At 32.7% G+C, this 13698-nt stretch overlaps 1 protein-coding gene across 1 annotated transcript in view; it reads left to right on the top strand.

The window, feature by feature from the left end:
- LOC129233736 (nose resistant to fluoxetine protein 6-like) overlaps positions 1-13698 on the top strand; it is a 56301-nt gene that overhangs the window by 13629 nt on the left and 28974 nt on the right. Inside the window, exons 2-5 of the mRNA XM_054867712.1 lie at positions 805-1046; positions 3849-3963; positions 7828-7915; positions 10417-10502. Of these exons, the coding sequence (XP_054723687.1) occupies positions 805-1046; positions 3849-3963; positions 7828-7915; positions 10417-10502 (531 nt within the window). The remainder of the gene's footprint in view (positions 1-804; positions 1047-3848; positions 3964-7827; positions 7916-10416; positions 10503-13698) is intronic.

The raw sequence follows: 13698 nt of genomic DNA on the forward strand, positions 1-13698 counted from the left end.
TTTTATATCGTTCTTAATTTCGACAATCTTATATAATTAAAAACTGAGCGTATGTGTCTATGTATGTACCAATGTATGTATCTATGTATGTACCTATGTATCAATGTAGTCATCTATGTATCTATGTCCGAGTTACTTCTCCCGAACGACAGTGAACTGATCATCGAAACAGGTATCGATGAACTCGTAATCTTCCCGTCTTTATGTTAGGCTATTTAACGTAATCCTCTGATAATAATGAGCGGAGATATCAATCAAAGACTATTAATTATGACACTTAGATTTCAACATAAAATCCCTATTTTTCGAAGTCTTTCCTCCATTTAAATTATTATTCAGTGCTTCATCTCAACTTTCCACAATAATACTTTTTTTTTAATTTATAGCGTGAACAAAATCATTGAGACGAAAGATCTCTTGCCATTTTTTTTCTCGAATATGAAAAAATGAAATTCTTGCTTTTGTTTCAAAGGCTTTTCCTGTAATCAGGAGATTTAAAATGTTTACTTTTTAGTTATTTTTCCGAAATCAGCCGCAAAATTTTACTGATTTTATTATATATATATATATATATATATATATATATATATATATATATATATATATATATATATATATATATATATATATATATATATATATATTGTTCGAGCCTGAGTGTCGAACACGCATCACTTGACGTAACTTTTATTTTCGAGGTAGACCGTGCAAAGCCGGGCGACGCAGCTAGTAGCAGTAAAACAATTTGATGCACGTTATTGCTCTTAAGGTTTTTAAATTAGTTTTTCTGTTGTATTTTTACAGTTCTCGATTCAAGTGCAAAGATCATAGATGGCATTCTCGCAGGATCCATGTCTTCGCTGGGAGCTTATGACGCTTGCATCAACATCGAAGCAACAAGCAGCAAATCACGTGACAAGGGGAAGGTTCTATTCTATGGGAAGTACTGCTCGATTCACTTAACACCCCCTTTACCACCAAAACCGGAATTTTACAAGCTGGATGAAGTTTTGGATGAGTTAAAAAACTTCTCTGAAGGTGGTACGGTGAGGAATTTTACTTTATTCTCTGCGTTGAATTCACAAACATATTGGTTTCACACGGTGGCGGCGATTGGTGATTATAAATCGGGAGAGGAGGGGACAAAATGAATAAAAAAATTCTGAAATCTGATATTTTGAATTCAAATTATGTGTTTCGCAATCACAAGTTGCGACAGGACCCTACTCATTGGGGGCCATTGTTTCTAGAAACGGCTCCTGTCCCCCGAACCTGTCCTTCCTTTTGAGCGGTTACTTGTGTATAGTTGTGTGTGTGTAGGTTTGTGTGTGGTGTGTGTGCGTAGACCTGTGTGTATGCACGTAGGCATGTGTGTATGTGTGTGTATGAGCGTGGTGCTGCAGAGGCTGGTCCAAGCTGAAAACGGAACCACAACGCTAAGAATGGTCAAGTGAGAACAATAAGCAATCGTGATTGCTCAAAATGCAACTAAAATGGGATTTTTTTCCTTGCAGCCAAAAAAAAAAAAAAAAATTAATTTTGACATTTTGAATTCAAATTATGTTTTTCGCAATCACGAGTGTATGTGTATGTGTGGGGGGTATCTGTGTTTGTGTGTAGGGGGGTATGTGTATGTATGTAGGCATGTGTGTTTGTGTCTGCGTGCAGGTATGAGTGTGTGGTAAGTTGTGTGTAGGTGTGTGTATGTGTAGGTGTCTGTATGTATGCGTGTGTGTGTATCTGTTTGTGTGTGTGTGTGTGTACGTGCGTGTATGTATGCGTGTAAGTGTAGGATATTGACGCAACCTGGAGATGGCTTTCGCTATAGGAGCAGCATCGTGAGGAGAGCCGGTCGACGGTGATGCTGCAGAGGGTGCTGGCGGGAAAATAAAATGATAGCACATCAAAACAGTCAAATGAAAGCAAGAAGCAGTCGTGATTACTCAAAATAAAAAGTACAAAATTTTTTCTTATGGTTGGTTTTGTGAGGGAGAGCAGATAAGTGGAAATTGATCTATATCTAACAACTTAATTCGCGTTTTATTAAGATCTTGATGAATTACGTACTACTTAATAACTTTCCCCCGAAGAAACATTTACGCATGAATTAGACTTGCATTATTGAGCCTAAGGCCCCTATATATATGAACCAACGCATCAGCTTAAAATCAGCCATTTTGGATCGGAGTGCGTGTTTGTGTGGTTGTCTTTTCTGGCAAGTTATCGCGTTTGTTAAGTTTTCACTGGGAACAATTAGTTTTAACGGCCCATGAATTATTTATTAAATAAAATATTATTTTTGGCTAATTTGGCAAAACCTGAAACTTTTCTCTGGTAACACAGTTCCGCAACAATGAAAAATCCGATCTAAAATGGCTAAACTTAAACTAATGCGCCAACCTATCTATATAGCGGCTCTATTTGTTTGGTCTAGGGGCATCGATTACTTAATCAGGGGCCCTAGGTCAATAGGTTCTGGGGTTCTAGAGGAACACAGAACCAATATATAAGCTTTTAAAACTAAATTTGATCTTCGTAGAAATTTCATTAAATTAAATAGAAGCAAAGAGCTTAAAATTTTTCGTCCAATCTATATATCGGCTCTAATTGAGCCCAAAGTGTTTTAAGATGTCTCAAACACTTTTAATAATTTCAATAAACAAGTATGGCTTGTTTAAGTAAAACAATTGATTTACTAATATCTAAACAATAAATACAAAAACCAAAAGTTACTGCTTGTGTTACATTATGTTTCGTAAACAGATATACAAAAACAAATAACTGTGTTCGGAAAATTTTGACATTCCTGTTTTTTCTAGAATTTCTAGTTTAGGTTCCTAAATTGAAAAATTAAAAAAAAAATAAATGAGCCAAAAAAGTGGGTAAGGGGGAGGCGGCTGTCCCCTCTTGCCTTCCCCCTCGATTCGTCATTACTGGTTTCACACAGAACGCATCAGCTGCAAAATCTTTGAGCTAACATTGCCAAAAATATCAAGATTTCAAAATGAACTAAGTTTTTACATTAAATTTCAAAGAAACTTTAAAAACCATCCCCGATTCTACATAAATTAATTAGTATGACCTTGCGTTGACAACGATACATCAACCATTAGCTGTTGCGTCTGGTATCTCGATTGAATTTCCATAATAGTTTGAATTTTAAAAGTTTAGGATTAGAGCAATGCTCTATATTTCTGACAATAGTTCTTTCAAATAATTGCCACGTTCTTTAAAAAGAGAGTTTTAAGAGATTCCACTACAAAAGAAGGTCTAGTTTTACAATTAATCTAATAAATCAGTTTAAGGACGAAAAAATAAGCGTGTTTATCAGAAAAATAGCAATCTGAACGTCTAACAGATTGAGAATTTTTTCGATAGCTGTTGTGGAAAAGCATGAAAATCTACTAAAAAATAAAAAATAAACAAATAAAGATTTGTAAAACGATTTGTCTCAATAAAATTGCAAAGAATCTTTTAAGATTCTTTGCAATTCACCTTGCTTTTTTGCTTTTTTTTTAATTAAACTACGGCGTTCTTTATTTAGTAAACTAGAAAAAAAATACTCCACGGATGATGGTCATTGTAGAGTAAGTTACAGCAAATTTCATTTTGTTTGGAATCAATATTTCAGATATTGTGCAGTGTTTGTCTCAAGTGTATTAACTCTGTCTTTCTCAATTCACAAGACATCTTTATTTGTGAAAAATACTAATTTCAATGTTACGTATAACGGGCAAAATGTACCTTAAACGTCGCGTGCTTTCCACTTAAACAACCTATTTTTTTCTGACTTACTCAAAAATGTGCTTCAAGTTTCATTTACATGAAGATCTCTTTTATGTTTTTAGGCTATAAGCGAGGCTGCAAAATACGCACATTTCTTTCATTTCTTAAATCTAAGACTGGGAGTTTGTGTTCCGTCTGGATGCACTGTAGACGATGTTGATAATTTGGCTAAAACAAGTAAGTGTGGACAAGATGTTTTTAAATATATTTTTAAATGCTTTATATGTTAAGTTATCGATCTTCGAGTATCAACATAGAATTTAAATGAAACCAAAATTTTCTAATTATTTCTTTTGGTTGTAAGTTTATCGTCACAATTTAATTTTCCATTCACTTATTTTTATAAAAAATGTTTCGCTTACTCAACATTTTCGGTATTTCAAAATAAAATTTTCTTTTTTCTTCTTTTGATAAATAAAATCGTACACTTCAAACTTTTCATAAAACGCACTGTTAGTTTCATAATTATTTACATTGAAAATAATATTCTCCGCTAACAACGAGTGAGACAAATCATCAACATTTTATAAAACATTCCGAATTCCTTTACCTACGTTTTATTCGCGTTATCATTAAAAAAAGAAAAAAAGGAAGAATGGGGAAAATAACCCAAACGGTAATTAAATTCAAAAATGGCAGAAAATATAAAGTACTGCAACCGAGAAATAACTTTACAGTACATGATTGAAAATAAGCGTTACACCCGGGGAATTGGGAAATGGCATTGCTAATAAATATGCAAAGTTTTTGTTTCACTTACGTATTATGAGCGTAAGAAATAATATTGAACAAAAGTAACCCAGTCTTTTTTTAAATTTCGAACATTTCTTAAGAATCATCTAGAAAGCGAGCATTATTACCTCTAACACAGAATGTAGATACTTGACTTACCATCGAGAGATGACACCACAAGTCATCGCCACTTCCTCAATTTTGGCACGTTCCTAAAGGGAAAGGAAATTTTCTCCAGTCTCCTTAATTTACAGTTACTGCTTTGCGAGATAACCGAAAATAACATAACATGATTGCTGACATTCGGCAAAATAAAGTAATTCACATAAGTAATTGTTTGTAGTATATTTTCTCCAGTCTCCTTAATCTATAGTTACTGGTTTGCGAGATAACCGAAAATAACATTACATGATTGCTGACATTCGGCATAAATAAAGTTATTCATATAAGTAATCGCTTGTAGTGAATGTTCTCTAGTCTTCTTAATCTATAGTTACTGCTTTGTGAGCTAACAGAAAATAACATTACATGATTGCTGACATTCGGCATAAATAAAGTTATTCACATAAGTAATTGCTTTTAGTAAAGTAATTCACGAAGAAATTTTAGCTTTATCTTACTCCATATAACTTAAAGAAAAGATATAGGTAGGATAATGTTCCCAGCTATTTTATGAGTTTAGTTCTAATAGATTTTGTTTTCTAATTTCATATGCTATTGAAGTTACTTCTGATACTTGATTCATCAGGCAAATATTCAATTTTCGATTAACGAAGAAGAAGATTAAACCACGCTAATTAAATATAGCAAACCTTTTGATTGCGTCTCACTAAGGAGCAAGATGCTGTCGAGAAACTTAGGTGATAATTCGGAGTTTTTGTCTTTTTTTTTTAATCCGCCAGAACTCGAGTTAAAATAAGTGACCAAAGAACTCGCGTTTGTTAGAATACTTCTCACGCCTTTTATTTGCTTCAAAAATGTTTAAAATGTTTTTTGATTGAAAACATTTCATTTTCTATTTATTTTAAACACCATATCGCCGCCTCAGAGCAACAGTAAGATATCTTGGTGTTATTTCTGGGATTAGATATCTTACTGTGGCTCTGAGGCGACGATATGTTTTTAAAATGCTATAACTTGCTGAAACAAATAAAATGTTTGGTGAAACAAAATAAAACTGAAAGCTTTTTAAGTACTTTCATTACACTTGGCATGTTTGTCACGGAAATTCTGAGGCCTGCTTTTACTTATATCTTAGTAACTAGACCACTTAGACGATTTGGGATTTAACTAAATGATTTGTTTAATCTTAAGGTAAAATTTAATGCTAAAAAATTAAATTCTAAAATAAAATTATTATTTTCGGTTAGGATGGAAAAAAGTAAATTTAATGTACTTTCTCCATTAAATCATTAAATATAATACCCATTGCTATAAAAATGTTTTGTCTTAAATCTGTTAATATAATCGAAATTGGGGTTAAGTAAAGAGACTTATTAGAACATATCTTTATCTCGAGTAACTTGTATGTTGTGAAACATAAATTAGTTTGGGAAACCTTTTATATTTAAATGGTTCTGATTAAATTAGCGTACAAATAAATAATAGAGAAAAACAAGGATTAATTTTTAGCGCCAATTGCTTTAAGTTATATAGTTTTTTCTTCTTTTAGTATAGAGCATTTATCTTTAAAAAAATATGGTGAAGTTTCGTGTTAGTAACATTATTCTATTTCTGAAATACATTTACACTAAAAAGAATTAAAAAAGAGCAGGATTATTAAAAATAATATATTAAACACTTTTCATAATGCACTCAAAAGAACAAAATAAAGTTTCTGGGTCAGAAAAGACAATTTCATTATTCCTGTTGATTTCAATTATTCCAAGAAAATGACACCATGAGTGAATTAAAGGGCGGCTCAAGTCATTTCAAACCAAGATTTCCCATTAAGAAAAATATGCGTGTTTCAGCACTCAAATTTATGATTGAAAGCTAGATAGGGGAGAGAGTGTTGTAGCTTGGGACACTTTTCATATTTCAACTTTTAACGTCACTATTTTAAATAAAATTTAAAATTTAGAAGTCACATTAGAACATCCCAATATATTTTTTCTGCAATGTATTTTTTAAAATTCCGACAGTTTGAAAATAAAATATTGCCAACCATTTAAAGTAAGAATTCCAAACAGTCCCAAGGTGCAACATCCTATTGTACCTTGGGACACTTCTTGTGATACCATGGGAACCTTTCATGATTCAGGAAAAAGCCATATACTTGAACCAATTTTGCACCAAAAAAAAAAAAAAATGGTAATGAATTAAATTATGAATAATGAAAAATGAATCATAAATAATGAAATGAAGAATTATTATATAACAATAAATGTGATTAAAAGACTACATCAGATTAGAACAATTTCTAAGTTCTTAAACATATACTAATTATTAAGAACTATGCATATGTTGCACCTTCGGACGTGGCCTATGGCACAATATGTTTGACTGTTCCAAGGTACAATCACCACGTGGTTTATGAAAAAGAAAAATGGTGGTCAATCTAGATGAACTATCATTATTTTCTCATAACCAAAATAGTTAAAGTACTTATGTTTTATACCAAAATAAAATTGAGTTAATTAGTTTTACAAATACAAAGACAGAAAATGAAATAAAAATGAAGAAAATATTTTCTTTGTAGTTATCAAATTTTCTTTCTCTCACAAAATCATCCTTTTAACTCTTTTGATATTTGTTGTTACTATAGCAGCATTTATTGGTGAAAATTGCTATTGGAGACTACAAAAAACATGGCTGCTAAAAATAGATTCTTAGAAATCAGCAGTGTCTCAAAGTACAACTCTCCACCAATGATAAAAAATTCTATACATGACTTGAACCGCACTTTTCTTCGTTTGTGGTGTCATTTTTTTTAATAATTGAAAACTAAAGGAATGCTGAAATTGTCCTTTTAGACCCAGATTTTTTTTCCTTTGAGTGCATTATGGAAAGTGCTTGTTTTTTTTTTTTTTTTTTTTTTTTTATTAATCTGGTGCGAGTATTTTGCTCATTGTAGGAGGTTTGGGGGGTTAAAATCATTTTATCTCTCTTCCCGTCTTGTGAGGACGATACCTAGTTACGTCTATAGTAGATTTTCTACCTGCGAGAGTAGTCAAGTTAGTTTTAGTTTCATTTATTAATGGATGTATTTTTTAGAAAAAAAATCGTAAAAATTTATAATTTGAAAGATTTGTTTGTTTACAATGCTTTGCATTATCATATTTTTTAATAAAAACTGTTTTGTTTCAGTTGGGAAAGCATTTTCCCTTAATGCTTGGACGTCAAGATGTGAAATGAAAGAAGAGAATGAATTCTCCCCAGTAGTTGTTTTTGTCATGTAAGTATAAATTAGATCATTTTCACGTATATATTTATAACCTAAATGACTTATTCCGCGAGCGTTCAAATTCTATGACTTTAATGATGTGTTACCGTTAAAGTATGAAATCCGTTATTTTATAGAATATCTAGTTATTTTCATGGAATAACTGATCGTGTCCGTTAAAGAGTAAAACTCTCTTGTATTTCATGGTTTAACTAGTTATTTCATAGAACAACGATCTGTAGCCCGTTCAAGCATAAAATAATCTATGTCATATATCTTGCACGACAAATACATTTACCTTCCACCCCTGTAAAACCCAGTGTGTCAACAAAAAATGTTTCTGTTTTAGATATAATGTTCTTTGTAACTCCAAGTGTCATTTTAGTAATCCTTGCTGTAACAAATGATTTTGTGTTACGCTTCCATAAATAACATTTATAAGCTGTATAAATTAGATAAATTGCTTCTTTTTCATTTTAATTGTCTATCGTTAGTTTATTTATAGAATACCTAGTTATTTCATTTTAGTTAAATTGTTTATTTTACACTTTAACAGTCTCTCATTAGTTAATTTATAGAATACCTAGTTATTTCAAAGAATAACTAGTTAAAGTGTTAAATTAATAACATATTGCACACTTTAACGGAGACGATCATTTATTACATGGAATAACCAGGTATTCTATAAAATAACTGATTCATATACTTTAATGGTACATAGAAACAAGATAATATGGAAAAAGTTGATATATTCCAAAAATACAACACCTACAATATATTCAAGATATGGAATTATAAAGCTCGTTTCTTTGACAAGCATTAAGCTTCTTTTATAGAAACACTGAATAAAGCCACAGCTCTAGACTGCCGTGGTAAGGTTCGCAGTATCTGTAGAAATAAGGTTTTGGGTTTTGAGATATTTGAAGAAACGCGTTTTAGATTCCATACTAACTGTTAGGGAAATTTGGAATTTCAAGTTTTTTTTCGTGTTTCGAACCAAATAAGCAAGTTTGTACAATAAAGATAAATTACATTAGATGAAAAAAAGTAAAAAAATAAAAATAAAAATAATTAGTTTGAATTTTGACCTCTTGAATTCAAATTATGTTTTTCGCAATCACGAGTGTGTGTGTGTATGTAGGCGTGTGTGTTTATGTGTATGTGGGGGAGGTATGTGTATGTGTGTGTTGTCATGTATGTTTATATCTGTGTGCAGGTATGAGTGTGTGGGTAGTTGTGTGTATGAGTGTTTGTGTGTGTGGGGGAGGGGAGGAATGTGTATGTGTCTGTGTGCAAGCATGAGTGTGTGGGTAGTTGTGTGTATGCGTGTGTGTATGTGTTTGTGTGTGTGTGTGTATGCGTGTAAGTGTAGGATATTGACGCAACCTGGAGACGGTTTTCACTAGAGGAGCAGCATCATGAGGCGGTCGGTCGACGGTGGTGCTGCAGAGGGTGCTGGCGGGAAAATAAAATGATAGGACCTCAAAACTGTCAAGTAAGAACAATAAGCAATCATGAATGCTCAAAAAAAAAAAAAGGTAAAATGTGCGAATATTGCGCTTTACATTCCACGGCAGTAAACGACCCGCGATAATTTCCGTTAGTTTTGACTGCAAAAACTACCAAGTTACTATTGAAATTATGTCATTGTTGTAACAGTCATTCATCTCATTAATGCTGGGGAATCAGCGTGATATTTTAAAATTTGCTACTCTGTGGATTGTATGCAGTACATTCGTTTGTTTATATTTGAGAGACAGCAGAGAGAAATTCAGTCACCAGACGAGTGACCGAAGCAATGGTTCGATTCAATCACTTCCTATGCCGGGCTGATGAGTGCTAATAAGCATGAAACTGCAGTCCTCGGCTGAAATTGACTGAGCTGGCGGTATATTTCATGTATTTCTGCCTTAGCCCTGGCTATAGGGCGGTAACTTACTGAATATACCATGCATTGTCTTTAATCTTAGAGTTGAACCGAACCATTGTTTCGGTCACTCGTCTGGTCAGTGCTAATTCTGTGTTAGCCACCAGTTTGTTCGGCACTCTTGGCTTCCTTAAGAGGTTTTCCGCTTCCAACTCAGTCATTCCTATACCGGGCTGATGAGTGCTAATAAGCACAAAAACTGCAGTCCTCGGCTGGAATGACTGAGCTGACGGTGTTTTTCATGTATTTCTGCCTCAGCCCTGGCTATAGGACGGTAACTTACTGAATATACCAAATTAATGGTTTACTTTAGCAGTTTGGTTTTTCGCGTCACATAAAACGGTAGTACTTACAGTTAAACTTTTTAAACTTTTCGTACACACCTAACTTTTGCATTTCCACAGTAATACAATCTCTGTAACTGATATTTAAATTTTCAAACTACCTCAATTATATTCCCATCTAATACAACGACATTACTTCTCCGAATAATGTGTGGAATATTTGCAGTAAAACCTATTTAGCAACAACTTCGAAATCTTGTAGAGGGTAATTAATTGTCTCATAAGTATTTTTTTTCTTTCAGATCTGTCTTTAGTTTCTTAGGATTTCTGATGCTCGTTGGATCATTAATTGATATTTATTCCCACTACACGAAGACGACATTTTCCAGTATGTATACCCTAATGCATCTCTTTTGCTGTTGTACCTTTTTCGAAATAATCTTTAAAAATAATTCAATTTGGAAACATTAAATATTTACATTTCAAATATCAATTTCAAAGCATTATTTCAATGTGCAAAAGTGAGTACTACAACATACTAAATTAAAATTATGTAACAGGTGGCTCATTAAATATTTTAAATTATATTTTGAAGCAAAGGTCAAATCAAAAGTAATGGCCCTTATCATGCTCATAATAGTTACGCTAACAAAAGGAGAAAAAATAAAAAAAAATTTTTTACATAAAATAATTGAACATCAGATTGAAAGTTATAACGTATCCCATATCAATAAAAAATATTGCGCTAGTGTGTCAATCAAACAAGCTGATCACATGACTTGTTTTTACTCCCATTTAATGTCATTTCCCCATTATTGGCAATTTTAATGTGATTCAATTGTTTACTCTCTAAATATCACCAACATTGGCCAAACTGAAACCAAATTAAAATAATAATAAAAATTTTTTATAAAAAAATCTCCAAATTTATCGCCAAGTTGGCGATAAAACTTGGCAACCAAAGGACTGGCGAAATATCGCCAAGTGTCCGACAAATTATAACACAATTTGAGTTTACATCGAAATTAACAATGATTTCCCTCCAAAAAGTGACAAAAGACCCCCAAGGAACATCTGAATGCAAAAAAAGGAAAGGTGCGGAACTAGACCCCACTAAAAGTCCACGTACCAAATTTCAACTTTCTAAGACATACCGTTTTTGAGTTATGCGAGATACATACACACATGCACACATACGCACATACACACATTCATACGTACATACGAACATCACGAGAAAATTCGTTGTAATTAACACGGAATTCGTCAAAATGGATATTTCTGGTGTCTGTACGTTCCTAGACATGTATCCCCGTGTGGTCGGGACTAAAAAAAAAACTCAACATTCATTCGGGGGTGAGAAAAATGGAAATTAAGACCGATTTTTGAGTGAAAATTTTTTTGAGAATACAATACTTCCTTTTTTGTAAAAGGAAGTAAAAATGAAACATCAACTGAAAGAATTCAAGTAGGGGCTCATCTAAATGCGAAAAAGAAACCCGTCTGGATAGGCATAAATTGAGAAAGTTTAGGCATAGTGATTAACATTGTCTAAGCATTTTTTTGAACTGTTTTAAACTCTTTTTTTAGTATATTTATTACTTATAAGCTGGAAAATATTAAATGTATTGTCAAGGTACGGCATTATTACTAACTAGAAAATCGCGAATCAAGGTATGACGGGTGAAAATTGCTTCTGCATTTGAACGAAGTTATTGCCTGTTTAATGGCATTTTGATAGTGGAAATTTTAACCCCAACTCCAGTGGATTAACCCTAAACTCCAGTAGATAGCATTCATTGTTGACCACTTTTTCGTTTCTTCATTCCCATGAAATGACACAGTCTTACCAGTAAAACAGTTAAGTTATCGGATCGAGTTCAGCCTTGTCACAATAAAACCTTTCCCTGCATCACCAAAACGTATATTAAATTATAATGGCGTGCCGCGAGTCACACTGTTGATGACGTCAGGAGCGTTACTCGATCATTCGCTATGAGGATGGCAAAGACACCCTAAATTATTTAGAAATCATGACCGAAGCACATTAATGAAAAATGGTTTCTTCAGTAATTGCCAATGCATGTTCCAGCAAACCTGCTTTTTTTGAAGCAGATTTCTAATAAAAAATAGCAAACTTATTTAAATTTGTTACAATAAGACACGTTTTGAAATAAGGGTCAGCTTTCCAACTCTTGGTATTATAAACGTAATTTAATGAAACGTTTGAAGAATCCGCTCGATTTCTTGTCAATTACAACTGAGGCAGTGAGAAGCAAAGGGATGCACGTGGCAAAATTAAAAATTTAGAGATAATCAGTACACATGGTAGGTGAACCTCTCCTCTGTCTTGGAGCAAGAGATGGTACTAGTAGCCCTGGTAGGTGCTGCTACACAGCATGATTTAAAAAAAAAATCAATAAAAGCCTACCTAGGATCTGATCTTTAAACGCATTTTACTCGAAACTTCAAAATATCCTCTTGTATCCCTTTGCTTCTCACTGATTCAACTGTGCACATAGTATTTTATATGCTTTGGAACGGTCTTGGAAAATCAGCATAAGTTGCTCCAAACAAATTTCGAATTCTACTGAATATTGTTAAGTTTAAGAATAGAACATCAGTTTTTACGTTCTTCGGAGATGAATATTTTCGTGAAATAAGTCAATCCGCCGGGTAAAAATCATTTTATAATTGATCATCTTTTTTAAACAACTGAAAAGTAAGTGGGGTCCTCTTGACTTTTGAAATTGAAAGGCAAATACGAAAAGGACTCTTTCGAATTAAGAAAAAAATAATTCATATCAGATGGCAAAACATGCATTGACTGAAAAAAAAAGCTGAATAATCACAATTTAATTTTTCAATGTAAATCTAAGAGCAGATACTCATGTCTATTTCTCGTCAGTGATCTAAATGCAGTTGAAACTAACTGCACTTTTTATTCATTCTTATTGATATTTGAATGCAAGGAAATTTACATTTTGTCGAAACCGCCGATTACCGCTCTTTGGGGTCATACCACGGAAAACTGTAATTTTGTCCCGCACGTGACGCTTCATATATTTCATAAAAAAATAATCATTGAAAAGGATGATGAAAAAAATTTTGATGTTTAAGAAATTACAAATGCATGTGTGACTTTTTAAGCAAAGAGTTACTTCAAAAATTATTTCTTTTTTATGAAATACGGGAACCGTCACGTGCGGGACAAAATGACCATTTTCAATGGAATGGGCACATACATATTTCTTTTTCAGTGGTTTGAATAATTATTTCTAAACTAATGAGGTATGTTTCCTTTACGTTGGAACCGTAGCTTTTAAAATCTACAATTTGTTTCGTCATTGCTGTATTAATAGAGCAAAAATTAGCTTATTCATAAGCAAGTTATCGGAGGTTGACTTTGCGTGTCTCGCACGTGACGCATGTAAATAAATTTTATTTTGAATAACAAAATTGTTTGATAAAAATATAATTGTGTCAGAAGTATCTTTGCATTAAATGTAAAGATTTAAAAAAATTGCTTATCTCTGCTTCATTAAAATATTAAGAGATATGACGAACTGTTAATGAAATTTAAC

Source organism: Uloborus diversus, unplaced genomic scaffold (genome assembly GCF_026930045.1).
Source record: "Uloborus diversus isolate 005 unplaced genomic scaffold, Udiv.v.3.1 scaffold_671, whole genome shotgun sequence".
NCBI lineage: Eukaryota > Metazoa > Arthropoda > Arachnida > Araneae > Uloboridae > Uloborus > Uloborus diversus.